Below are 27,991 nucleotides of genomic sequence, written 5' to 3'. Positions count from 1 at the left end.
AAGAACTATATTTGAGAACTTAGAACCATGGACACTGGAGTTGTAGAGTTATGGTCTCTAAAATAAAAATAATAATCAAGGGATGAGTTAGAGACATTCAATGCTGAAAGGTATTTTACCTTCCATTCCCCACAAAGTAATATAACATCATCCCATACCTTGATGATCTGTATTAGATTCTTTTCTCATGGCTCTGAGGAAAGTACCTTGTGGAAGGAAGGGTTTGTTTTATTTTACAGTTGAAAGGCACAGTCTATCATACAGGGGGAAGCCATAGAGGTGTGCGTATGAGGCGGCCAGTCACGTTGCATCTCCGAGTAGGAGGCATAAAAGAGAGAAATGCTAGTGCTCCACTTACGTTCTTTTTTTTATTCAACTTGAGATCCCTACCCATGAATGATACTGTCTACATTCAGGGTGTGTCTTCTCGTCTCTGGTAAACCCTTTGGCAACTTCCCATAGACACAGGAGTCAATGGTCTTGTCATCTAGGTAATTCTAAATCCTGTTAAGTTGACATAGAGATGAACCATCACATGATCGAACCATGGTGGTCACCATATTCTCCTTTTTGTCAGGCTTGGTCAGTTGAGGAAGGATTGTGTGGCATTTCTTTTCTCCATTTAAGTCATTTTTAAACAAAAGCAAGTAGGGAACAGGCAGTTTTAAATTAATTTTGTGCTCAGGATAAACCAGGTTGCCTTAACCCTGTTAACTTCGTAAGTCTGAATTAGAATTACTCTCTTGTAGACTTTAGTGCTCCATTAATGGAGCTCTTTGTGTGATAGAGAATAAACTCTACTGGCTAGACTTGCTAGAAACTGTTTCAACTGAGCTGCATGTATGATTTGACACATTTGTTCTAAATTGTTTCTAAAAGTGCTGAATCATGGAGGGCCATTACTCATCCTAAAATCCAGGCACACATCATATTAGGAGCGAACTGTAAAAGCACTCCATGTAGTAAATCTTGTCCCCCGAGCCCTCCACACGCTGGCCGGGACATTCAGTTCTGGCGTGGTGTTTCTTTTGTCTGACTATGTTATTGAGGTTGATTTAACCTTTTATTTCAGCAAAACATGCTTTGAATAAAAACATAGGTTTTTTTTTTCTGGTTTTATTAAATAGAGAACCTTAGAAATTATGCCTATCCCATAGAGAAGATTCTGTGAAATTGTTACAATGTTTGAAAATGCATAGAGAATATCAAATGAACTAAAGTGAACCATTTAATAATTGGCATTTACTTGCATTAATATAATTCTGAAGTCCCGTTTGATTGAAATGTTGCTAAGAGTAACTAAATGTCTTTTCACAATGCACCAGTCATTTAGATTTTCAAACAAGAAGATATCACTTGTAATACTGCAAATTATAATCATACCCACATGAAACCATGGTGCCATATTATCTTATTCTGTCTGCCATTCATTCAGATTTTCTTGAATACTTCCAAACTCCTCTGCATCAAGTGCAATATGATAGTTATTTGCTGGTTTTATAGTTACGACAGGTTCCCATCCTTACATGCCCCTTATATTGGTAAACACAAGTTTTTTTTCCTTAGGAAATTGAAAAGCATATACCTTTAAGTAAAGTTATAATCTTCTAATTTTTTTTTTAAAAGAAACTGGATCAATTCTCTGTGAAGGCCGATCTAAAGCTATAAAACAACAAGGTTAGCTGCAGAATAGAATAAGACTCTCACTTTTGGCACTAGTTTTCTTTAATCTAATTTGGCTTGTTTGAGTTGTGAACCAGTGTATCCCTCTGCTTCTCAACCCTGTTGTCCTTGTCACGTGGTTTGTCCAACTGATCTCCTAGACCTCATCTTTTCTTTCTGTTGCCTAAAACTGTGATACTTTTGCCTTTCGATACCAAAGGATACTTGTATTTGGAATATTACTAAATGAGAGGGCTTCTTAAGAAGAATTCGGTTTCTGAAAATTTCTCTTGGCTTAGGTTATAGTGGCTTTCTCATGCTATTTAAAGAGGAGAAACACTTGAAGACCTTATTGGAATCTTGGAAATACAGAGAAAAGGCAAGACAACTGAGCTCTTTGTTTCAATGCACAGACTGCAGATTGGTCAGCCAAAGCCTCTGCTACCCCAAGTTCAGGCAACTGAGAAAAGAAATTTAAGCAGTCTGGCCTTTGCTGTCATCAGGCTAAAACAACCCCTCATCTACATTTTGGGGGATGCACTATTTTCTTTCTCAAGTATCAAGCAACAGTTTGAAGTTCACGATTATTTAAATTCTCAACTAAGGGAAATTGTTGAAAACCTGTGTGTCTTTATTTCCCCTTCAGAAGGCTTTCTTTTCCCACTAGAGGGGGAAGCTTAAGGGTCTCCGGCAGAAGATGCCATTTTGTCATGGCCTGCAGTTACACAAGGAGGAAAGGTCCCAGTGCCTGGCTTTTCCATTCAAGGGGGCAGTTTGATCAGGAGTCTTGTTTATGGCACCAGTGAATCTGGAAAAGACGCCAGTTTGGTTAGAATGGCCGAAGCCCATGGTTTGGGAAAGCTTTTGGCAGCCAGGGGGTTTTGCTTCAGGGAACATTCATTCAGGCTGTGGTGGCAGTTTTGTTTTCCAGTCATTTGGAACCTGGGAATAACTAAAGACCAAACTGCAGTGCTGCTTCTGAAAGACCTTTAGGGGAGTAAATGGGATCTGCAAGGGGTAAGAAACCTAAGATTCTATGTCCCCGAATTAGAGAGATTTAAAAAGCCTACTTCAAATGCTGGATATGATGGAGCTGGGAGCTACATCTTTACTAAACATAGGCAGGAGAACCTCAAGTTTCAGGGCAGATTGTAGTGTGTGTGTGTATGAATACACTCAGAGAGAGAGAGAGAGAGAGGAAGAAAGAAACAAAGAAAAAGAAAGGAAGGAAGGAAGAGAGAAAGAAAAAGAAAAGAAAAGAAAAGAAAGAAAGAAAGAAAGAAAGAAAGAAAGAAAGAAAGAAAGAAGAAGGAAGAAAGGAAGAAAGAAGAATGTATATTTTGAATTTGTATTTTGCATAGGAAGGTCAAATGCAATGAGTTTGAAGCAAAAGCATCATTTCTTTCCATGAAATCTATCTTCCTGTCTTAGTTACCTAGATTTTTTTTTTTATGGCATGATAAAATCTCTGTGAAAAAATGAAAATAATACAGCTGGAAACGGTTTTCAAAGACAATGTACCAGAAAAACAAACACATCCCCACATGGATCTGAAGACAGAGTCCCAGGTCAAGGGAACTAAGAAGATTTGCAATCTTTTTTCATGAAGCAGGGTTGCTTTTGTGTTGTTGTTGATCTTGTTGTTGTTTGGTTTTGTTTGTTTGATTTGCTTCTATTGTCAGTATTTCTCCCTTGTCCAGTTGTTTTTAATATTCTCAGGGTCTTTCTTCCCCAGAAACATTTATTCCTATTGAAATTTAGTTGTCAGCTATGAGAAATGGGAAATGGTCTTTGTCTAGGGAATATGATTTTAAAAGAAGTTGATGTGCTCTCCTGCCAAATCTCTAGTTTCCCTGTGCTCAAGCATTCGGTGTGATTTCAGTGGTAAAGATAACTGCAGCTTGGTTTGTTTCATGAGCTGTGAGGAGGACTCTGAGCCAGTCTACCATGGTGGGAGCTCAAACAGCAGATGGTTGGTTCTACAACTTCAGGGCTTGTCTCTGCTGCCATCTTTCCTATTCATGGCTTTCTGAGGGTTGTCTTTGTAATTTGGTAGAAGGATGGTTCTTCCCGGGTTCCTGGCCTTTTTAGTTAGTGAAAACAGCAGGGGACAGTCCCCCAGCGTGATCATTTCTTGATGTGGTCTTCCCCGAAGTCTCGTTTGCAGATGGAGTCGGTTAGGGTTTATTAAATACAGGTTCCGTTTTCAGCTCTGGCGACAGGAGGGAAGTTTAAGTTTGTTGGGTCTGAAAGGAAGAATCAGATGTTGATCATGAATGTTAAACCATGACTGAAGAGCAGACAAAAGGGTCTCCTTTTTTTTTTTTTTCCTGTTTTTTCAAACCTGTGTTGTAATACAGTACGGTTTTGTGTGTCTGTGTGGTTTTGTTTCTGTTCTGTTTTTGATTTCTCAGGAAGAGGTTTAAACATGAAGGCACCCCTTTCAGGCGTTAGCATGGCTACAGACGAAGCACAGCGGCCTCTTTTCTTTTTTCTCTGCTTCCATTTAGGCCTATCACATAATTTAAGAGAAAAAAAAATTATCACAGGAGCTCTTAACTAAAGTACGGGGAAAAACCAACAAAAACACCTGATCAATTTTGTTTTTGCAGCACGATATTATCAAAGATTTAAGAAACAAATTTGCCAGCCTCGGCGAGAACTCTCTGGTAACAGCATAAATGTCTGTGTCGGTTGCTTTTGGTTTGAAGGTTTCTTTTCTTTTTCTTTCTTTTTTCTTTCATTTGTTTGAGCCCATTTCTCCCCGCCCCCCTCCTTTCGGTTCACTTTATTTCTCATATTCTGTAATGAGCAAGCCTTCATTTTTTAAACCTCTTCCATCTTTCAATGTCTATTTTCCGTACTTTGGATGGAAAGTTGACGGCAGCACAGTTGTCATCTTGGCTACTGCTGCGGCACCTACTGCCCTAGGTCACGTATGTTTTGGCCGTTGTGTTAACGGACATGATGCTAACTGAGCGTTTCATGTCCCATTGACTAAGCTTCTCTACCACGCCATTTGATGGACGCGCTGTCACAGGGCTCTATGCAACTTGCATTCTGCAACTTATACTGCTTAGTTCCGTCTCAATTCTCCAGCGAACTGGATTGCTCAAGTGAATGATCATACCAGCCTTGAACTTGCTGTGCCTTTATATTTTCCTTCTGATTTCCTTCTTTATGTTCACAGCGGTAGCTTAAGTGGAAAAGAACAAACACCAGTCATTGCTCTAGTAGCATCATGCAGTCTCTTTTGTCACCTCCTGAGAATACAAAATATAAAGGCACATTGCTTCTCTTATTCTTTGGGGGGGCAGTCGGGGTGATCTGTATCATAAATCCACAACTCAGTTGAAGCCTACCTTTTTTATCCATATCAGCTTTCAATTTTGCTTAAACTCCAAGGCGTCTAAGTTAACGTTCTTTTTGTTTTTGTTTTTCTGTGATTCACTGGTAACTTGCAACTCGAGCCATTTGCTGAGCAGTATCAAGTTATGGCCATGACCTAGGAGATTGCCAAAAATAAATGACCAACTTCTATGCACAGATGTATTAATCGGAACGTGCAAGTTTCAAAGATGAAGCGTGAAACAGGCTTTGGACTGATCAGCCAATTAAAATTGAGAAAATAAAATGCATCCTGATAAATCAATACTAAAAGTATATCTGGAAAAAATATCAAGGGAAAAACAAACCAAACAAAACCATGAGTTGAATATGTGCCTATCTGTTTGATAACATTGTTGGTATTGAAATGGTCCATAATGTTGTCATAGAGCCCATACATGAAGAGATAACTAGAATTGTGGTCTGTAGAGAGTCACTGTGATGTCTGATGGCCACTACATAAATGGTTGGGATTTGTGTTCAGGAAAAGGAAATGGAAAAGCAGAAACTTCTGTACCAGCAAGCCAGACTGCATGACCGCGGGGCAGCAGAGATGGTCCTGCAGACTATCAGTGCCAGCAAAGGTAAGGTTTGTGTCTGCCTCCCAGAGGGCACCATTCTGCACTGAGAAAGGTGAGGCTAATTCATGTCCCACAAGGAGTGCTACTTAGAGCTAGCAAGAGTGAGGTTCATTCCTGCCCTCCCCTTACCTACTCAGCATGCACCATTCTCTAGATACTTTAACAACCACAGAGTTTGTGTTTTAATAAAACTTTATTTACATGTGCAGATAGGGGCCATTCTTGGTCCTCAGACCATAATTTGCTGAATTTTGATAGAAATGTTTAGACATTTAACAATAAATTATTTAATGTCTATAAATGAAACAAAAAATTATTTAACGTCTAATAAATTAAAAATTAACGTCTACCTCATCAACCAGTCATTTAAAGACTTATTTTTCTCATGTTAATAACATCTTTGTGAAAACATTTTTAATTTCTAAATATAGCTTAAAAGTTGCAAAGAATTAAATCACATGATAAAATTAACCAGACACAAAGAATATGCAACTGAGTTAACTTCTGTATAGTTAGAATGCACACTTGGAACAGAAGTGTGGAGCTTATACTTTTAAACTTTCACTATCAGATATATTTTTATGCATTTAACTACCACCAAAATGGAAAAAAAAAAAACACACTTCAGAATTAGAATTAGAAAAAGAGTTAGTTTCATACCCTTCATAGCTTGTTTCCATGGGTGGACTTGGAATATTTAACATTAAGTGAGGTCACACCATCTCTGAAAAAAATTCTCACATCCCTCCTTATATACCACATCTAGCCAATTTTATAGATTATATAATATATTTTGTATATTACAAGCCAATGTACATGTGAGCACAGTGAATCATGTAGAAAAGAGAACAAGAAAGGCTAAATGTTAAATAATGAAAAAATGAATGTAGTTTGGATATGAGAACAATACTTTCAATGTTACTCGGACTCAAATGGGAAAAATAGCGAAAAAAACGCAAAAATAGCACTTTTTAAAAAACTAACATATACGTTATTAAAACTTTCACCAAGTAGAGGTAAAACATATAGAAAGGGAATACAGCCAATGAGGGACAACTATGCCTTGTCATTATCCTACTAGCTTAAAACTGAAAATATGCATACAACTACACACATATATTAAAAGTGATGAATGACATGCCAAAAGTGAAAAATCACACTTTTGGAAGGGGGCAGAACATTTTCCTTCAGGGGAGCTTTAAGTAACTCACACTCACTCAAATGGTATCTCAGAATAGATGGTAAGCTTTAAACATTAGCACTTTCAGGTCTCAGCAGTTCAGATACATTATACAGAGTATACTCAACATGTGGGCAGCGTAAGGTTGCTGTGGTGTGGTTGTGTTTATGCTTTCTGGTATACACACCAGTCAGGCCCCTTTCCATGGCAGAAATTTATGTGGGGTAAGAAGGACTTAAAACACAGGGTTTTGTTGTTTGTTTTTTGAGGTAACATAAGTTAGCACCACGAGAGCAATGATGGGAATTCTACTGTTTCTGTGTTTTGAAGGTGAAACTGGACCAATGGTGGCTGCTACTTTGAAGCTGGGCATTGCGATTTTAAATGGTGGCAACTCCACGGTGCAGCAGGTAACTAACATCTTTGAGGAAGCCACACAATACAACTTTCTATTTGCCTTGAAACCTTCATTACCGCATATTTCCTGTATGAAGTGCTAAGTTTCAAAGACTTCATGTTATATGATAGTGTTTGCCTTCCCATCAGCCCCTCCTGTCCTCTCCCTCTCCCCTTCCCTCTAATGGTCTTCCTTTCCTTGACACAGAGCACTTGACTTTTATTTTGCCAAAAAGTGTCTTCCGCTAAACCCTTGAGTGAGCCTCTGTCATCTCGTATGTACAGTTGTTCCCACCTACAAGTGGGAGGGTTTTTAAAAATAAATTTATTACACATTGAAATGGCACCATTTACAACCCTTGCCCTATGGGATGACATGACTCCACAACCTAGTGTGTGGTTAGAGGCTGAGACATGTGCCCTCTGGTACCAGAGGTGGCCCCCTAGCTTTGTGTGAGAACATCACACCGCACATAGCCATCCCAAGAAAAGAATAAAAATCTCAAATCCAAGGTAGGCATTCTATGGAATGTGTGTCCATACTGCACATCATAAAGTTGAAAACTCCTACCTATACTTTTTACCTGAAACCCTGCAGACATAATTTTGTGATGCTCTGTAACAATTCAATGACGAGACGGACCCAGGCATTGCTTTAGCATGTTTTAAATTCATGATTTACCCAAATCTTGATCCTGGACTCTGAACACTGCTCTGAGAATGAAGAGGAGTCACCAACCTGGCCAATGGTTCCTGCTCTACTTCAGATTCCAAGACAGAGGTGGTAAAAACTGAGGTTCTACCACATCAGCGGGGGGGGGGGGGGGGACACGGACGGACGACACACACGACTCCAGCTCTCCATTGCTGATGCTGCTCACAGAACCAACTTTTTCTGGAAACCTATGAAATATCCACATGAAAGCTTATGTGTCTAAATACTTAAGCAGAGGCAGGAAAGAATTCCCAGTACCATTCTCCCAACACAGTGCTCAGGGTTGTCCTTGTTCAGTTACAGGCACCTGCCAGTGTGCACCAGTCTCACTTTAAATTGTTATCATCATTTCAGGGGGGAAATAGCCACAGAAATATTTGTGTGCCTGGACTTCCTTTGTTTGAGAATAGAAAGCATAATTTGATTGTTTATTTGTGCTTTAGTAGTGCATATTATTATACATAAATGGTGGGTTTCATTATGACACATAGATATGTATATACAATATATTTTGATCATGTTACCCTCTCTCGCCCCCCCCCCCATTCCCTTTGTTCCTCTTCCTCTTCCCAACCTCTCTGCATTTCTTTGTCTTTTGGTGGCCCAGTGAACTCAAAGAGTTTCATTCCTCAAAGGAGCAGAGGCAACTTGCCAGTAGCTGTACCACTGAAGAAAATGATTCTTCTTCTCCAGCCATCATTAAGTACCTCAAGATCCTTAAGGAAGGATGGACTAACCTCCTCCATGATTCAGTGTTGACTGTCCCAGTTTTGTGCAGGGCAGGGCTTGTTTGAGTAATCAGCCACTGAGAGCTAGAGTACACCACCACCTAGCCCAGAGATGCTGCTCCACAACATCCCACCCTTTCCCACAGCTCCTTTGGTCTCTGTGCCCTCATCTGTGATGTTCCCTGATGGGATGACAGAGATGTCCCACTGAAGGCTGAGTGGCCAAAAGTCACCTGTTCTCAGGACATGGACCAGTTATGAGTCTCTGCATGTTTCATTACTTAATAAGCTAACAACACGTTTGTGCTCAGCAGCCATGTGGCTTCTCTGTTTCTGTAGAAGATGCTGGATTACCTGAAGGAAAAAAAGGATGTAGGCTTCTTCCAGAGTCTGGCAGGCCTCATGCAGTCCTGCAGGTGAGGATGTGTGGTTGCTCCTGCTTTGCCCAGTGGCTACAATTCAAAGTATTTGTTTGACATTGCAGACAGTCATTACACAAACCAGAATTGTTGATGAACAAAGACTTTAAGAGATGGGCAGGTGGTGCTTTATTACCTGTCTGGATTTTAGAGGGTTATTAATGTCTTAAGGACCACGTTAGCGAGTGCTTTTGAATCTGTGGGCTTCAATAGAGGGCTTTGAGAATGAAGCACATTTTCCATACTTGAACATAAGCCTTAACAGCATTAGTTTGTTTTAAGATGAGGGAAAACAGAAAACTTCTATTGAGTATAATTGGGGAATTTTGAGGACTATTTTCTATGAGGGCGTTTCTCATTTTTTAATGGTAATCTTCTATTATCTTACTGAAATTGTCATTTTCTATTTTTTACATTATTTAGAAACGTTCAGAGAACATTTGACTGACAGATCTGATACAAGCTTAATACAAGCAATTCCAATTGCAGAAACATAGCCTTTGTATTTCTGCACATCTGTTAACACTAATGTTCTCTCTGAGCTGAAGTCTATGAACCTTGTACTGACTTTCTCATAGATGACTCACTGTGGGCTCTGGGGAGAGACTGACTGGTTGGTCTGCCTCTAGGAAAATGGGTATAGACTTCAGAGGATTAGGACATGCTCTCAGCATATGCTAACATAGAGTGCCCATCTGAGGACATTTTGTTGTATAGGCCTTTGCTGTCCTAAACAAAGAAAATGACATATTTGCCCTGTGCATGTCTTCTTCCTTTTTATTGTAGTGTCCTGGACCTGAATGCATTTGAGAGACAAAACAAAGCAGAAGGACTTGGGATGGTGACTGAGGAAGGATCAGGTATTGACCACTTCAATGAAAAGCGCCCCTGTCTCTGCTATCCCCCAGACGTACTCATTTGCAAGAACATTTTCAAGCAGGGAGACAGATATCATGCTTAGGAGCTCATTTGAGAGTCCACATGGGCCACGCATCTTAAACCTCTATTCTACATCAATGCTGACACTACTCTCCATGCCCTTTCCCCTAGTTAGTCACAAAGAGATAAAAGAGTAAGGAAAGATAAAGACCCTTGTTGGTGAATTATCAACAGGATAAAAATGCCCAAGAGAAGAGCTAATACTTGACATTCTCTGGTCTAAAATGCTGCAGGCTCACTTTCTCCCTCCTTTGGACAAGCACCTGTTCATCTCCTTCAATCTTTCCCCTCCCATATTTACCCATCTGTCATCTCTTCAAGTCCAGCTCTTGTTTGATTAAAAAAGAAAAGAGTTGTTTTTAAATTTGAATAATTTTGGTTGCTTTATTCAGACATGCCCCAATACAAGCTTATTTCTCTTCAACAGAAAGATTGCCACGCAATGCCCTGAATGCTGGAGTCATTGGTGGTACCTTATTCATTTTAGGAATATTTATTAAGAACAACTATCTTCAATTTTTGTTTCAATTTAACATCTGATTTTTAAGCCATTTAATTGTATATGGAGCTCTGACTACTTTCTGCTGTGTCTGCTTGACCTCACTTAGACTTGGCCCAGTGGCAGTGGGTTAGTTTTGGAACATTGCATCCTTTCCTGGATTAATTTTATTATTTCAAACAAACAAACAAACAAACAAACAATTGCTCCACCTGTCATTTGTAGCTTTCCCTGGCCATCCTGAAATACTGCTGAGTGAACTAATATTTTTATGTCTGTGTATTTTTGTTCTCATCAGTAAGAAAAATAGCCACTCTTTACTATCCCCTGCCTTTTCTGAAAGATCTATGTGGCTTGTATGACATTTAATCTGTGCTGGTTTCATAAGTAGGTCCAGCTATCACCTTCCAGCCATCTGGTCTTATAATCTAGTTTCATCCTGTCAAAAGGATCACCAGCACCATTCTAAAACTTCTGATTTTTTTTTACCCAGGACCCCATGGAAGAACAAAGGGATATTAGAAATCTCAAGGCAATTCCCTGCCTGTCTCTATTATTTCCGAGTCCTGGGTATTTTTCAACTGTACAATACCAAAACATAAATGAAATTTCTATCCAAAGTTTCATTCCCCAGGTCAGAATTTGAAGTTAATTTAGTTCCCCCTGCACTTATTATAGAATGTCTCAGCCTCTGAACAAATTCTAGTCCATCTGCTTCATTCTTTGTTTCTGCCTACCTCAGGGAGCTGGGAGAAGGCTCACAGGTTAAAGTGCTTATCTCCCACATGTCAGGACCAGAGTTTGACACTCAGGACCCACCTAAGTGCTGAGTGAGCATGGTGGCACACCTGGAATTCTAACCTCAAAAGGGAGAGACAGGGGCTCTCTAAAGCGAACAAGGCTAGCAAGCCAAGCCATGTGAGTGATCACTGGGTTCGACTGAAAGACCTTGCTTCAATCAATAAAGTGGAAGTGGTGTTAAAGATGATTCTTAGCACCAACCTCAGGCCTCCACATGCGATGGCACTCAAGCACATATGAAAACATACACTTACACACACACACACACACACACACACACACACACACACACCATACACAAAAAGAACATGAACTAGAAAAAAAACAATCATTTCCAACAAAAGGAAGATAGACACACAGGGAGCTTCCTCCTGGATCAGCCAGATGTGAATTAGAGGAGTGGGGTTTCAGTTCCCAATCATAGAGGCATGACAGTGACCATTGGGTGCATTAGTTATGTATGTCTTTCATTAAGAGGTGAATTTTGTCTCTGCATTATTTTTCATATCACACAAAAATTGCCTGGATTAATGAATCACTCTTCTATTTCATTTCAAATAGTAATCGAAAAGCCTACTTTCAACTTCTTTTTCTTCTCCATTTCCTTTTTTTTCCTCCACTGTCATATGTACCTCCTTCCTCCCCTCAGTCATCACTCATGAGCGTGGTAACTATCAAAACCAGGTGGCTGTTTGGTTATTTGCTTTTTGTCTGGGGTTACCTGTGTGTGTGTGTGTACATACTTGGTAGTGACTGTTTTGTTTGTTTGTTTGTTTGTTTTCCTTTTTGTTGTCTGTTTTGGTCACTAGATTACTTCATGTCTATCCTACATCCTGTTACTCTGTTTAACATTTGCAAACTTTGTTTCTTTCTGTCTTATTTCTGTGAAGTTGAACACTATTCAAATACAAGATATGAAGGAGCCACAGGATTGAAATAACATTGTTTTAATTTGTTATTTTGTGTTTCTTTCATTTACACAATGGTCCTCAAGGGCCCAGTGTTTGCAACTGTGTGAATGAAGGGGTCTTAGGATGTATGCGCCCATCCCCCTGTGGCGTGTCCATCATGAACATACTGTGGCTTTATGACTGTATCAGGTGCAGAGCAATCTGCACACATCAGGAGTAGTGACCTGTGACCAGCCAAGTGTGCTCTGCCACTGGCCTCCAACAGAAGGTCTAGAGGGTTGTTTTCTCTTCCTTTAAAAATATGACAGATTTAAAAAGTCCTTTCACATCAAAGCTAATTTTCATCCTTGAGATTCGATTAAAAAAACAAAACAAAACAGTTGTTACCATTTTCATCTTCAAAGAGACAGTGTTTGCAACCTCTGAAGGGTGGTGCAGGAATGTGGAAGAAAATGGGGGTGTGGTCATTTCTGCATTTATTATTTATTTACTTTTAGTGGAGCCTAGTATGTTAACAAGGCTTTTTGAACGAAGAAACATACTGGAACATTCCACTGATCCCTGAACTTTGAAAGCACTACATTGTCTCTAGTAGTTACTAACTTTGGGTGTGTGTCTACTATTCCTGTGCTCAGCCCATTAGTTTGTTTAATATTCTATAAATTGGAAAAAAAGCTCACACCTCTCCAGAGAAGGAAATATTGGAGATCCTTCCAAAAAAGCTCCACCCTCCATTCGAGGCTCACACCACACAGGCCCAACCCTGGATTAACAATGGTCAGCTCTCAGCTTCTCAGCCTAACACACTGATTTCATGAAGTGACGCCTGTCCCTGGTGGAAAGCAGGTGACCACAGTTACAAAATTCACCATCTCACACGAGTGAAGGTTCTGCTGCCCAGAGTTCCTCCAGTAAGGGAAGCTATGGGCAGGGTGCTATAGGTAAGGAGAGAGGAGAGTCAGGAAGGTGACCTGACTCAGTGGATATCACTCATCAGTGTGGCAAGGTCAAGGTGGAAGTGTGGGCATGCTGCTTTATTTTGGTGAGTCTGTGAATTCCCTGAGCTGAGCCATCTTTTACCTTTTTTCATTTTTCTTTTTTTTCCCACTTTTTTTTTTTTTGAGTTTTCTTTTTTTTTAATTAGGTATTTAGCTCATTTACATTTCCAATGCTATACCAAAAGTCCCCCATACCCACCCACCCCCACACCCCTACCCACCCACTCCCCCTTTTTGGCCCTGGCGTTCCCCTGTACTGGGGCATATAAAGTTTGCGTGTCCAATGGGCCTCTCTTTCCAGCGATGGCCGACTAGGCCATCTTTTGATACATATGCAGCTAGAGTCAAGAGCTCCCACTTCTTATGGAAGCTTAAAAAAACAGTCTTTCTTCTTTTTTCTTTTCATTATCCTGTCTTTTTCTTTTACTTTTTTTTTTTCTTTTTTGAAATTTTACTGTTATTGGTGCTATTCCTAATCCAATGAGGAAAATGCCATTAGGAAAGATGGGTTAGTTTTAGGTTTATAGATCAGGATTTTGGACTAATGTTCTGCATTCTGGTTTTCCTACTGCAGTTGTTGCTATGTCTGCCCTGCCTCCTCTGCTGTTCCTGCTCTCTACTAAATGTCTCCCACTCTGACAAAGACATCCACCTCCCAATTAAAAACAATCAAACAGACAAACCAAAACAAAAAACCCCATACAAACAAAACAGCAGACAAGAAGACAACCAAAATAAAACCCAGAAAGCCTTCAGCAGCTCTATTTGGTGGCAGTGTGGTAACCTCATTATTGCCCGTTCTGCCTCTCTGTGTGTTTTCATTTTGATGTAGGTTCTTACAAATGGCATTCTGCCAACTGGGCATAGTGGTGCACACCTTTAATCCGAGCTCTTGGAAGGCAGAGGCAGGTGGATCTCTGTGAGTTTGAGGCAACCCTGCTGAGTTCCAGGACAGCCAGCACTACATAGTGAGACCCTGTCTTGGAAAAGCATACAAACAAACAAAGGAGTAGACAATGCCTATGTGAATATTTTCATCCCATCATCCCTTTTAGCTTGTTATTTTTCAGAAGTGTTTAACCTCATCATCAGGAGCCTGAACATGTTGTTTTTATTCTTTCAACGATTCTTCTGGAATACAGCAGAAGAGATTGTGTTTTGGTTTTGCTCATTGTGTGGATATCATAGGCAAGATAAACCTTTGAAGTTGATCTGATTCTATAGAATTTTTTTGATTAAAAACAAATATCCCCTTAACATTAAACTACAAATAAGCTTCTCCAATCTCAGCTCAATTTAAAATTATTTATGCCAAATGTCATTTTTGTCTCCGACCAGCAGAAAAGAGCGACGACACAGGGTTCTTCTCAAAGCAGTTTATTCAGGAACCCTTCAACATGCAAGCAGGAATCTCTCTAAGCAGGAATCTCTCTCTCGCCCCCAATCACAATCCCTTATATAACCCCTCAACCACGCCTCATCATCCCAGTCCGAGTAATCTCAATTCATTGGCCTTTGTCAAATGGCCTGATCTTGCATCATGGTGTGCCTGTGCAGCTCTCACGATGGATGTGGCTTATTTTCAGGTGTATGAGGAAGTCAGGTGCAAGTCATAAGACTTGGCTGCAGTCCTGGGCACCATCTTGGGACTACCGCCACACCCGCTCCCCTCTTTTCTTTTTTGGCAGAGAGAATGCCTGTCTTAGGTTGCCCCCTGCAGCAATGCCCCTTACCCATCATCGGGAGACAAACAGCTTTGGTTTGATCCCTGTCTTAGGTTGGTGACACACCCAGGGAGTCTTACCCGTCATTGACTACTTCTCTAGCATGCCAAGCAACACTTGAGGAGACTGTCCTGTCTCCACCACTGCAAAAGCCTGTATCATCAAGGCTTGGGTTCTGCGCTGACGAAACTGTATACGCCAAGTGCACCAAAATGCCAGGATGCTGATTAATATCAGACACAGGGCAAGTCCACCAATTCTGGCCCACTCTTTCAAGCGGGAGACAGCTGTAGATCCAGCTGGCCAGTCCTTAAGGTACTGAGATATCTGCAACACCTGCAGATAGATTACTCACATCTGTGGCAGTTTGTACCACAGAGGTAAGGGATATGGCCGCAGCCATGGCTGCGGTGGCAGAAATTGCTATAGCCTTGACAACGGCCACAGTAATGCCAAAAATCCCTCTTAGGTCTCAACAAAATCATAGCAAAAGGAGCTTGAACAGGCCAAGGTACAAAGCGAGGCATCCTAGTCACAACAGCTAAATGATATTCAGATGCATTCCAGCACATACTATGATAACAAATATCACTACAACAATTAATAACATTATTCTCATAACTACCATTATAAACAATAAACACAAAAGGAGGCCACAAACAAACAGGCATAGCCTTAAAGGAAGCATTGCGCCCTCCACCAAGTTGAGATACAGAGGTTTCAAACACACTAGACCCATTCCGATAAAAACTTGCATTACCCCTGACCCCTCCCACTAGCATACTCAGAGGAGAAAGATCTGTGCAACTACTATTCACGCCACACAACAACCACACATTTCTGAGAAATATTTTGAATCATTTGAAAGCACAGCAATCCCCTCAACTGAAGCTGCATCAGTTCCTGCACAGGTGCTATTTCCCCATCCCTTGGTAAAAAGGGTAACTGCAGCGAAGCATGCCGAATGTGTCAACAGCATGGGTTTGGGAAACACAGATAAGATTCCCCAATGTGGATCTTCAGTCATCACCATGGGAAGTATCCTCAACACTAGGAACATCCACGCAGTCCCCACTCCACTCATTTTGGACTGCTCTGGTCAACCGCTCCAGGACCCACAGCGGCTGTCAATGATCCTGAGGAAACACACAAACAGACCCTTTTGCCCAAGCCAATTGAGAGCTCTCCTCTCTTACCTGATTCAGCGCCTCATTACCTCTCTGGAGTTCTGTGCCATATCTTTCTCTACCTTCTATGCAATTTCTCACTAACTTTCAAACCAGCAAAACCCCTTTTGGTAAAACCCTCTGTTCCTCTGCAAACCTCAAGTACCCATGGTGCTTGGTGCAACTTGTCCCAAAACTGGGAACCTTATAGTCTCAACCCGAGAACTTAACTTGTCCCAAAACCAGGAACCTTATAGTCTCAATCCGAGAACTTAAACTCGTCCCAAAACCGGGAACCCTATAGTCTCAATCCGAGAACTTAAACTCGTCCCAAAACCAGGAACCTTACCAGCTAGCTGCCCTGACTGTGATGAGTTCTGAACAAAGAGAAGGTTCCCCGTACGGTCCACCACTTGTCGCTTCTGTCTCCAGCCAGCAGAAAAGAGTGACGACACAGTGTTCTTCTCAAAGCAGTTTATTCAGGAACCTTTCAACATGCAAGCAGGAATCTCTCTAAGCAGGAATCTCTCTCTCACCCCCAATCGCAATCCCTTATATAACCCCTCAACCACGCCCCATCAGCCCAGTCTGTGTAATCTCAGTTCATTGGCCTTTGTCAAATGGCCTGATCTTGCATCATGGTGTGCCTGTGCAGCTCTCACGATGGATGTGGCTTATTTTCAGGTGTATGAGGAAGTCAGGTGCAAGTCATAAGACTTGGCTGGAGTCCTGGGCGCCATCTTGGGACTACCGCCATACCTACTCCCCACAGCCAAAGTTTTAATATTTGTTGAGACTTCCAAATTCATTTGAGGTTGAAGTAACTAAGATTAACTTTTAACTAATTAAGTAGAAAGGATTCTATTAATCTCAAAGGGCTGGCTACCTATATTTTTATACAAAGTATTTTTATTGCTTCATCATATGCTAGTTTTCTCTCTTTTCAAATTCCATTCACAAGTGAATCTTGATGTCCTATATATTTTATTCTTCCCCTTGCTTTTAGGAAAGACTTTGATGTTGGTTCATGGAACCAAATACCTTTCCTTTTAAACCTTTGAAGCATTTAGTGGAATCTGAATATCTGAAATGTGCTGACTGGTGTCCTGGCCACAGGAGGAGAAGGTTTTTGAGAATTCCATATTGTATAGAGATTTACAAGCAAATGATTTCAGAGTGTTTGACTTATGAGTGGACTTACTAGAATTTCCTCCAGCTAGGGTCATGACTTGTCATAATAGTGGTGAAATCTTGCCTGAAGTGAGAGTCTGAGAAGCCAGGGACTCCCTGTAGAGAGTAATATATGAAAGTTTAGTGTACAGAATGGAAGCAAGAATTGGGAATAACCTAGTCAGAAGACTAGTTGAAGAGATCATTTGATTAGTGTAGACTGTAGATAGTTAATGGTGTCAGTGTTAAAAACCCAAGTCATGTCTCCAAAAGAATAGGAGAGAGTTGATTCTTGATCCAACCTTAAGAGACTAAGATCAAGGAACACAGATTTAGATCACTCCAAATATCATAACTATCATACCCCAGTGTGGTAACAGTTTCACAAAGTTTTGTTTTGTTTTGTTTTTGTTACAAAACAAAGTACACCATAAATAAAATATTGTAAGTACATTGTTGGAAACACTATGTAGGTGGGTTTCAGAAAGTTGAAGAAATATCTTCTACAGGCCTCAGCTGTTATCCGGTGCCATTTTTGTTGGATGCCAGTGGTCTGTTTGTGCATCACAAAGGATTCCCCTAATAATTACAATGGTGTTAAGTCACCTTAACTAGCAATTTATGGGGCTGAAGTAGTCTAAGATAGTTTGGTTCTGGACTTTAAACATTCTAGCTCTCCACAAATGACAGACATACTGATTAGATCAGTCATTTAGCCTCGTAGAATGTTAAACATGCAATCTATCCCCTTTTGTTGATTGGGGGCAGGGGAGGGCTTCAGTTTACAATGAGAAACTATGGAAGATCTTATCTATTCTGCCAAGAAATTTCTGTTTCTTTCTGTCACCATAGAAGAATCTTAAATAAATGACATTATGAGCAGTGTTAAATGTCCCACCTGGGATGAAGGCCCTAAGGTCACTTGTAGAAGAATGTGTCAAAAGGGCTGCCCTGACACTAATGTACACAGATTTCTCAGGAACACTACTATAATAAACAGACCATGGGTCCTCCAAAGGCAGCGGCCAGGAGATCATGGGTTTTATCTGGAGAGCATTCTCCTTCAGTTGCTGAATTTGTATTTTGAGGCAACATTGTTGATGAAGGCAATTACTGTCTGAAGATAGGGAGGTCAGCCAGAATACTGAATAGAAACTACGAAGAGCAGTGAGAATTTCAGGAAGAAAAGTGACCAGCGAGTTGCCCACATTCTGGCTTAAGAGAAGCAATCTCCCCCAAGTTTGACAATTTGCGTGTGGATACTTTAATTCACTTGAGTAACAAAAGTCACTCTGCTATTATTTTTTTAAAACTTGTCTTGGTCTCTGAAATAGGAACATCTTGTATACACAGTCTCTCACTAACTCAGGTTTAGTAGATGTGTTCTGTGGCATATATAGAATGTTACAGATACAGACTACCAAAATACACTGTTTCAAACGTGTAGGCTCTGTGACCTAGCATCGAAGCTTTGAGGCTTTGCATCTGTTCCTTGTCTTAGTTCAGTTTCTGTTGCTGTGATTAAACACCATGACCAAAACAACTTGTTGAGGAAAGAGTTTATACACATTTACAACTCACATGTCATACTCTACCACTGAGGAAAGTCAGGGCAGGAACTAAAGCCAGGAACCTAGAGGTAGACACTGAAGCAGAGGCCATGGAGGAGTGCTGCTTACTGAATTGTTCCTCAGCTACTTGCTCATCCAGCTTTAGCCCCCCAGCACTATCTGCTCATGAGTAGTACTTCCTACAGTGGTCCGTAGCTACCCTTATCAGTCATCAGTCAAGAAACATCCCACAGGCTTGCCGTAGGCCAGTCTTGTGAGAGTAATTTTTTCGACTGAGGCTCCCTCTTCTTAAATGACTCTAGCTATGTCAAGTTGACATAAACCAATCAGTACATTGCAAATTTCAAAGCACCTTAATGAGTTTGAGCCATTTTGATTGCCCCAACACAAAATGAGTAGGTAAAGAGTTTGTTTTTCTCCATAGCAAAGTGGGAGATTTAAGATGAAAGACTGCTTGTGTTAGTCTCTTTTCTGGATCCTTTCAGGATCAAACATCCCGACAGGGCAACTTAAGGGAGAAAATGTTCAGTTTTGGTTCACAGGTCAAGAGCACAGTCCATTATGGTGGGGAATCAAGGCAGCAGGAGTATGAATTGCTGGTTACATTGAAGCCCTTGTCAAGAAACAGAATACAAGGAATGTTATACATAGCTCACTCTCTCTACTTTATGGATATAGTCTAGTATCCCTCACAGTCAAAATGGGTCTTCTCATGTCATTTAATATAATCAAGATAATCCCTCATAGGCATGTCCAAAGGTCCATCTCCTAGGTGATTCCAGACTCTGTCAGATTGACAGTTAAAGCTAATCATTACATTTTCTACAAACCACAACATAGAAACGGTTTCCTTGGGTTCCATAACGTGAAGAACATATGGTATACATGATGGTTGTTAGTCAAAGATTTCAGTAGTTCCTGATGCTAACTTTACAAAGTCTAGCTGGGATGGTACACTTGATGCAGAAAGACCCTGAAATCTAGAAATATACTGTTCTCTGCCTGCCTCCTCCATCAGACTTCAGGGTTACTCATGTTCAGGTTATTGTTCATCTAGAAAGACACTGGGCCTAGAGGAGACATTTGGATGTTTACTGACAGTCTCTGGACTCAGATCTTTTACCAGCAAATGACTTTATGAGTTGCCTACATTCCAAATTGCAAAATAGATTATACCAACTTAATTTATATTATTATAAGTCTAAATGAAATCCTGTTTCTAGCACAAGCTCATGGTCACTAAATGTGAACTGAGAATCCGTTTTAAGAAGTTAGTTGCTAGTTGTATTATAAAATAGCTACAGAAGTTATGATGATGCTTCTTAAGAGGTGGTATTAGAACTAAACCCATGCAACGAAATACCCACGTTTCTAGCTACTTAATAGTATCTTCAGAATTAGTTCTTCAGTTTGATATCACATAAAACAGATATCTAAGTCCTCTAAAACTCAGTTTGAAGTTAATTTTTTTCTGTTATCATGAGGGCATTTCTGAGATTGATTCAAATGAGAGATTATGCAGGAACTTCCTTGATACAGATACTTATTATTAGAAATATGGATATAACAGGACCCTATAACAATGAGAACTCCAGTCTTTGAGATCTATCCCTTTTCAATTATTTTTATGTATATACTAAATATAATTCTTATGTATGACACTAAACTTTATGGATCTATTAATAAGTATTGCCAATTAATTAACCATTAATATTAGTAGTGTCTAAGTTTTATCTGGGAAAGAGGCTAAGAACTTCAAATGGTATCATGGTCATTCTGAATAATCCCTAGTTCTACATAAAGACACAGACATACACACATCTCCACTGCAGCAATATGTCTAATTGATCTTAAACAGATACTCTTTGTTGTATAGCCCAGGTAAATCAACTGTAGGAATAACATGTGTTAATTTTATTAGGTCACATAAAATTGGCATTTCTGTTTCATTCTTTCTTTAAATGAAGAAGGTCTATGTGGTTTCTTCATAATGAAAATTTAAAATATTGTGAATACGTAGCTACCTTTCAATGAGGGTGATGATTTTCCTAAGCTATACATACAGTTAAATATGGGCAAATAACAATCTCTCAGGCAGGCATGTTGCTCCCATCTTTATAATTTATAAGCACACTGTAGAGGATGTAGCGCAGTTGGAAGGCTACATGGTGGCCTCATCTTATAGACAGAAATAACTAAGAAGCAAAGAACACAAGCAACTGCATCTAAACAGTTCCATCTGTGTACTGGACATCCTAAGCAGAGGGATATGCTTCATATTATTCATATCAGCCCCCATAGGACCGTTATAAATATCCCAACTGTAAAAACACTTTCAACTCCATATGACTCCTCCATTTCATTATTATTGCTATTAGTTTGCATCTGACAGGGGACTTTCTCTTGCATATAACACAAACAGACCTTTGATTGTGCACCATCTACAGACATAAAGCCATCTTCTGTCTCTGTTACTAGATGACATATTGGCAGCATGGGTGATGGCAGCATTTTAGTTGAATAGTAGTGAGTTCATGAAGCAGAGAGTGTCCTAGGACATACCTGGCATCACTGATAGTGAGCAGAGGCTTGTCCCATCCACTCCTGTCCTCCCATCTTCCCCATTCTTCTAATGTGTGTGATGTGCTTATAAATAAATGAAGTTTCTTGTATGTGTTTCAGTTTATAGTCACTATGGCAACAATAATGAAAGTCTGATTATAACGTATTGCCTGCTGGACACACAAATGGACTACCTCAGTGTTGTTACTTTAGAGTTATTTTTTTCTGAATAGTTTCCACAAGACCATTGACATTTTGAACATTGAAAAAATACATACATACATACATACATACATACATACATACATACATACTATGCGGTTTTTCATTTTCTAAAATAAAAAAATATTAATGGGCCCACAGGGAAAGAATCAATATGTCTGAATGAATTCATAATCGTTTGATTTCAATATCATTTTGAAGAGTCTTCTGATTTATATGGCTCATGAAAATGATACCTTGAATCATCAATGGAGAGTTTAGCTTGTCTATCAGCCTAAACTGTTCTCCTATCATGGACCTAAGCGTTGAGGAATGGACTTATCAGCCATGTGTGGAGGTTCCTCTTACTCTTAGAATTTGCTGCATCAATAGATTGATGTGCTTGGCGATTTTTATCATTTCTTGGGAGTGAGTAGGGAAACAGGTACAATGATTATATATACATTTTTAATGTTTACATTAGTTACCAAAATGGTTTTGCTTCCTACCCCTACCATTATATGAAGCCTCTCACTTTGAAAGTCACAGACTACGGACTGGTAAGTCCATCAGCTCTCGTGTCTCCATGATCATTCATCTATCTAGCTAAGCCCATGAGCATTGATTGCATAATGTCCTTTCTCAACCCCAACTCTTCCCAGCCTGAACAGTTATTATTTTATTTAAATACATTAGTACATCCATTCACTGGCAAAGCAGCTTTTTTTTGGGTCATTTTTCTTTCTAAATAATACACATTTCTAAGAAGGCGTTCATAATGTTGACATTTTTTTCCCAGTTGCACATTATTTTGCTTTAACAATCAGTTTTCATTTGTGTGATGCTGTTTCGTGTTTGTTTCTTTCCTTGTGCTTTTGTGTCTAGAAGGAAACTGGGATTGTGAATTGCAAAATAGGTAAGGGATCAAACCCTTTCCTAAGTCTTCAGTAGTAATCATGATGTATGTATACTTTTTATAGTTCAACATGGCTTCTGCCCAAGGACCGGCCATCTTGTCTTCCTACCTTTCTCTGTTAGTGATCAGCTCTCAGCTGAGCTCCTAAGTCTTTCATGGGGTTTCACAGGGACAATCCTCCCCATTCTCTGAAAATACTGCCCCACTAGGCATATCTCTATTTGAGACACCTGAGCTACTGCCTTTTTTAGTTAGTTGACAAGTTGATGAAAAATTAACATGGGTTGACCATTTCTATCAGTTGACAATATTCACAAAGATCTTTTAATTATAATTTATTAAAAGAAATACTGAGTGTTGTTTTGTTTGTTAGTGGCTTTGCCAATGAACCATGTGGTCATGCCTCCAGAGCAAAGAGAGTCTAATATTTATAAAAGATGTAGAGTTCATTACTATTCACGACACAAGGTATCAGGGAAGGAAGACTCAACCTTTGGGCTATTTGTAAAATGTTGCCAACCCATGCTGCTACTTCTAACAGAGAGAACTCCGAATTTTAAGATTGACCTGTTCTTTTCTGATAAAGAAAAAGCACATCTATCTGCCAAGCGCATGATCCCAGGAGCTTCAGATAGAAGCCCGGTGGTGGCTGGGACTTGGTTCTGTTCTGGGTGCAGAAAGCTGCAAGCTGGATGTGCAAGTGTTGGAGGTGGGGGTGAGCGGGAGGGCATCCCCGGGGATGGTCACTGTTCATCCTCTGTCCTTCCCACAGGGGAGAAGGTTCTGCAGGATGACGAGTTCACCTGTGACCTCTTCCGATTCCTGCAGCTGCTTTGTGAGGGGCACAACTCAGGTGGGTGATGTGTGATCCATGCAGATGGTGGCCAGGAAGTGAGGTGCTCTGCTATGAGGGCAGACACCCTTGGCTTCTGACTGGGCTTCGGCTTCTGAGTTGGTGGGGCACACCTGAGCATTGTTTTGCAGGCACTGAGCTCTGCACCATGGCAGTTGATAGGTGGAACTGATGCTTTAAAAATCTTTGCATAGTTTTTCATCTTCACTTCCTTCTGTCTTTGCTTCCCTCCCTTCTTCCCTCCTTCTGCCCCTCCCTCCCTCTCTCCCTGCTTGCCTTCCTCCCTGTTTGTCTCTCTGCCCCTATTCCTGCCTCCTTCCCTCCCTGCCTCCCTCCCTCTCTCTCCACCTCCCTCCTTGCCTCCTTCCCTCTATCCATGCCTGACTGCCTCCATGCATCCATCCATGAATCCATCTGTCTTTCCATCCATCCATCCATCCATCCATCCATCCAAACCACCCCTCTCTCCCTCCCCAGTCCCTTGTTCCCTTCCTCTCCCATTTCCACTCTTTCTCACTCCCTTCCCAGCTCCCTGTACTTCTCTTTCCTCTCTCCCTCCTAGTTTTTTGAGACAAAGTCTTATTAGCCTTGCTAGCTCCAAACTGGCTGTGTACACCAGCCTCCTCCAGCCTCTGCCTCCCAAATGCTGAGATTACAAGAGTGTACCATGTTCCTGGCTTTCTTGATCTTCCCATTATTTTAATGTTAGTGAAAACAAGGGATGTGGTGGTGGTGATAATAATGATGATGATAATAAATTAGATAGCTTCACAGTAATGTGGATGACTATCTTTTTTTTCCTGATTTTTATTGTCCTCAGGCATACATTTGTCTATGTTGCTTGATGTATTTCTATTTCCTGGTTTTTATACCCAGCTCTGGGCCAGCCTGCAGTTCCAAAAGGAGAGGAACTACTCCTTACTCAATGTCGCCTTTGTCTTCCAAACATTTTTGTGTAGAACTTGAGAGCACACGGTTCCTGAATAGATAATTCCATTTTATGTCCTCAAGGGTGGAAACATCCTCAGTCACTTATATATCCAGAGCTCTAGAACATGGGATGAGCTGATGCTCGCAATGTCTTAATCTGGAGCTGAGCACTGGCCTTCTGTGAAGTATGTTTGGGGAGATCATCACTCATTTTGCTTTTCATTTATGTGGCTGGAAATTGAACCTGGGGTCTCACACATATGAGGCAGACTCTCTACCACGAGTTAACTGGAGGATTATAGGAAATGTGAATGATTTCATGTTCAAGAGATCAGACAAACAAGCCTTTGGCCACACTAATGTTACTGTTTGGTGGCATCATTGACTTGTAGGGTCACCTTACTTGTACTTCTGAGGGGGCTTTTAATAAAAAAAAAATTGGTTTTGTGTAGACTTTCAGAATTACCTGAGAACTCAGACCGGCAACAACACCACAGTTAATATCATCATCTCTACTGTGGACTACCTCCTTCGAGTGCAGGTAAGTGGTCGCATCTGCCAGCCATGGGTGACACTGGGGTCACGGCCAACCGCAGAAATGCTAAGTGGGTTTGAATGTGTGTGGATTTCTGGCTAAAATGGGAGCTTTACCTTTGATTTCAACCTTCCTATAATTCTACTTTTTGTAACCTCTCCTTCTGAGGTCAATAGTATTTTAGTTTGTTTTGTGAAGCACTTTGACACCTTCGGTTGAGTCACCGCTAGGGAGAGAGATACAAAGATACAAAAGCAAGTCTACCCCACTGCCTCCTGGCACACCAAGCTGAGTTTTACTGTTGTCTTAGTATTTTCACTGATTTAAAATTTAACCCAAAACCTTGTTGCTTAAAAATGCTTTGGACACTCTAATTATGTTTAACCAGTTTGCCACATTGCAGCCAAGGGATGAGGCTGTACAATGACAGTGGCTCCATAAAGGTTTTATTTCTCTCAGTGTCCTATAAAAGAAAGAAAGAAAGAAAGGAAGAAAGAAAGAAAGAAAGAAAGAAGAGAAAGGAAGGAAGGAAGGCAGGCAGGCAGGCAGATGTAGAAATTTAAGCTTCCAGCTTTTTCTTTAATATCTTTTAAAAAAAATTCTCCCTGGTATCAGGATTCTAACTCAAAGCCTTGAACTCCCTCTATATCCCAGGAAGCCCTTAAACTTTCAAGCTTTGTCTTAGGTTGTTCTACCATCAACAGCTGGGATTATAACATGACATCACCAGGCCAGGCCTATCTTCCTTTGAAAATGAAGGAGTATGGCCAGTTTAGTCTCCCCTCCCCTCCCCTGCCTTGCCCTGCCCTGCCCTCCCCTCCCCTCCCCTCCCCTCCCCTCCCCTGCCCTCCCCTCCCCTCCCCTGCCTCCCTTGCCCTGCCCTCCCCTCCCCTCCCCTGCCCTCCCCTCCCCTCCCCTGCCTTGCCCTGCCCTCCCTTCCCTTCCCCTCCCCTCTCTTCTCTTCCTTGCCTCTCTTCTGCTCTTTTCTTTTCTTCATCTTTATCCCTTCTTTTGCCTCTCCCCTTTCTTTCTCCCTCCCTCCCTCCCACCCTGCCTTACTCTCTCTCCCCTAACTTCTTTTCTCCCCTCTCACCCTTCCTCTCCTTAATGGGAGAAAGGTCCCCTATGAAGCAAATAAATCTAAAGGCACTTCTGAAAAAAATACTTGCAAGTTCTGAGACTATGTTACCAAACTCAAATGTAGTCAGTATCTTCAACAAAATTATGTCATTTGTTTAGACAATGAAGAGCTCTTGAAAATGTGTTGACATGGAACATATCTGTGAATATCGATGTCACAGGAGCCTGCTTGAAGCTGTCAATGATCATGAGCAGGCCAGCCACTGTCCTTAGCTACAGAAGTTAGGAGCACCATAGCTCCTAGCTATGGACTCACCTTGGTGAAATACTCATGGTTTCTTTGGAGAAAAAGGAGGGCAGACATCTGTAACCTCTAAAACATTGTTCCATGGCCTGTCTACTTACCAGGATCACTTTATAAACATCTAAATTCACTCAGCAGACAAGTACATTAGTTTCCTGAATTATTCCCTTTGTCAAATCTATGGTCATCAGAAAGCAATTTTCGAAGCTAAGTTCTCTGCTTGTTATTTCGGTAGGGGTGTTGCTGGAGATAATGGGGTCTTCCCACACCTCGCCCTTGGGGAGGTTGCTGGTGGCAGGTGTTTATTTCACAGCTTTCCTTTTGCCACTGTGTTTAAGATCTCTCTGCTGTCCTCCAAGCTTGGTTGGGTCAGTGTGAACTGGCTAATGCCCACCCACAGCACGGTCTCTGTTTTCCAGGAGTCCATTAGTGATTTCTATTGGTACTACTCTGGCAAGGACATCATAGATGAGCAGGGGCAGCGTAACTTTTCCAAAGCCATTCAAGTGGCGAAGCAGGTGTTCAACACGCTCACGGAGTACATCCAGGTAAGCAGCAAGCATTTCAGTTGTGTAAAGAGAGACAGAGACAACCGTTTTTAAAGAGACACTTCTGAACTGGGCCCGGGGGCACAGACTTGTCATTCCTGCAAATCACCACGTGAGGTAGAAAACTCTTAAATCCAATGCCTGCCTAGGCTGCAGAGAGAATTCTAACCTCAGCAACATGGCCAAGTTAGTAGATCCTGTTGCAAAATAAAAAGTAAAAAGGGCAGATATAGGTCAGAAGGAAAACACATGCCTAGCTCTAGGTTCAATCTCCAGTACTTACAGATAGATGTAAGGTAGATAGTTGATAGATAGATAGATGATAGATAGATAGATAGATAGATAGATAGATAGATAGATAGACAGAGATAGAATTTAATCAGTTATTGAATTCAGAGAAAATGTATTGCACCTAAAATATACTCCACATTCCTATTGAATTAAAAATTAATTATATATATATTTATGTATATATGTGTGTATATGTATATTGTGTGTATGTATATATATGTGTGTGTATATATATATATATACATATATATATATATATTATTCATGTATTTATTTTTTGCATGTGTGGGTGCCCAGGGAAGTCAGAAGAGAGTGTCAGATATCCTGGAGCTGAAATTTCAGGCCGTTGTGAGCTGCCATGTGCGTGCTGGGCCTCTCACCTATCTCCCCAGTCCTTCTGTTCATTCTTTGCCTTCTCTTTACCAATATCTACACTAAATATGAGGTTGGTGTATACAACTAGACACAGTGAAACTGTGGTCATTAGAGAGGCTCTAGAGGAGTAGTTTGTGTAATGCTACATTTCTAGGGCTTGTAATAACTGTTGAACACTCAATAACTATGAGAGAAAGGAAAGAGATGAGAAACTGGGTTGTTAACACGTAGTTTATTGTAGTCCAGAGACAGTGAGGTTGAAGTTGCACAGGAATAATGAAAAGGTAGCATCTAAGAGCCTGTTTAGATTTGCTAACAGCTCCCAGACGCAAGCAGCCTAAGGAGGAGCAGGCTCTTGAATGTACGCTACATCCTTTTAGCTTTGAAGGATGTACGTGGGTGACATCACATAATGTCATTTCCTGTCACAATTAGCATTATTTCCCGATTCTGGAATGGGACAGCACTTCATTTGGTAAAATAAAAGCAGTCCATCAATGAGCTGGAAGAAAGAACCAAAGAAGCTGAAGATTGCAGGCTAGTCACTCT

General features: G+C 40.7%; 1 protein-coding gene across 17 annotated transcripts in view; it reads left to right on the top strand.

Annotated features, from left to right (window-relative positions):
* The window catches only part of Ryr2 (ryanodine receptor 2, cardiac), a 553,847-nt gene that overhangs the window by 478,411 nt on the left and 47,445 nt on the right, over positions 1-27,991 (top strand). For 10 of the 17 annotated variants that reach the window (XM_017315461.2, XM_017315452.2, XM_017315448.2 and 7 more), the window contains 8 exons: positions 5,534-5,633; positions 7,141-7,220; positions 8,989-9,065; positions 9,855-9,928; positions 22,138-22,170; positions 23,299-23,379; positions 24,762-24,850; positions 26,648-26,776. In XM_017315461.2, the coding sequence (XP_017170950.1) occupies positions 5,534-5,633; positions 7,141-7,220; positions 8,989-9,065; positions 9,855-9,928; positions 22,138-22,170; positions 23,299-23,379; positions 24,762-24,850; positions 26,648-26,776 (663 nt within the window). The remainder of the gene's footprint in view (positions 1-5,533; positions 5,634-7,140; positions 7,221-8,988; positions 9,066-9,854; positions 9,929-22,137; positions 22,171-23,298; positions 23,380-24,761; positions 24,851-26,647; positions 26,777-27,991) is intronic. The other 7 variants (XM_011244296.2, XM_017315455.2, XM_017315460.2 and 4 more) reach the window with 1 other exon arrangement.

Source organism: Mus musculus, chromosome 13, assembly GCF_000001635.26.
Source record: "Mus musculus strain C57BL/6J chromosome 13, GRCm38.p6 C57BL/6J".
In the NCBI taxonomy this organism is placed as follows: Eukaryota; Metazoa; Chordata; class Mammalia; order Rodentia; family Muridae; genus Mus; species Mus musculus.
Note: the sequence above shows the minus strand (reverse complement) of the source record. Positions and strands in the feature narration are given on the sequence as shown.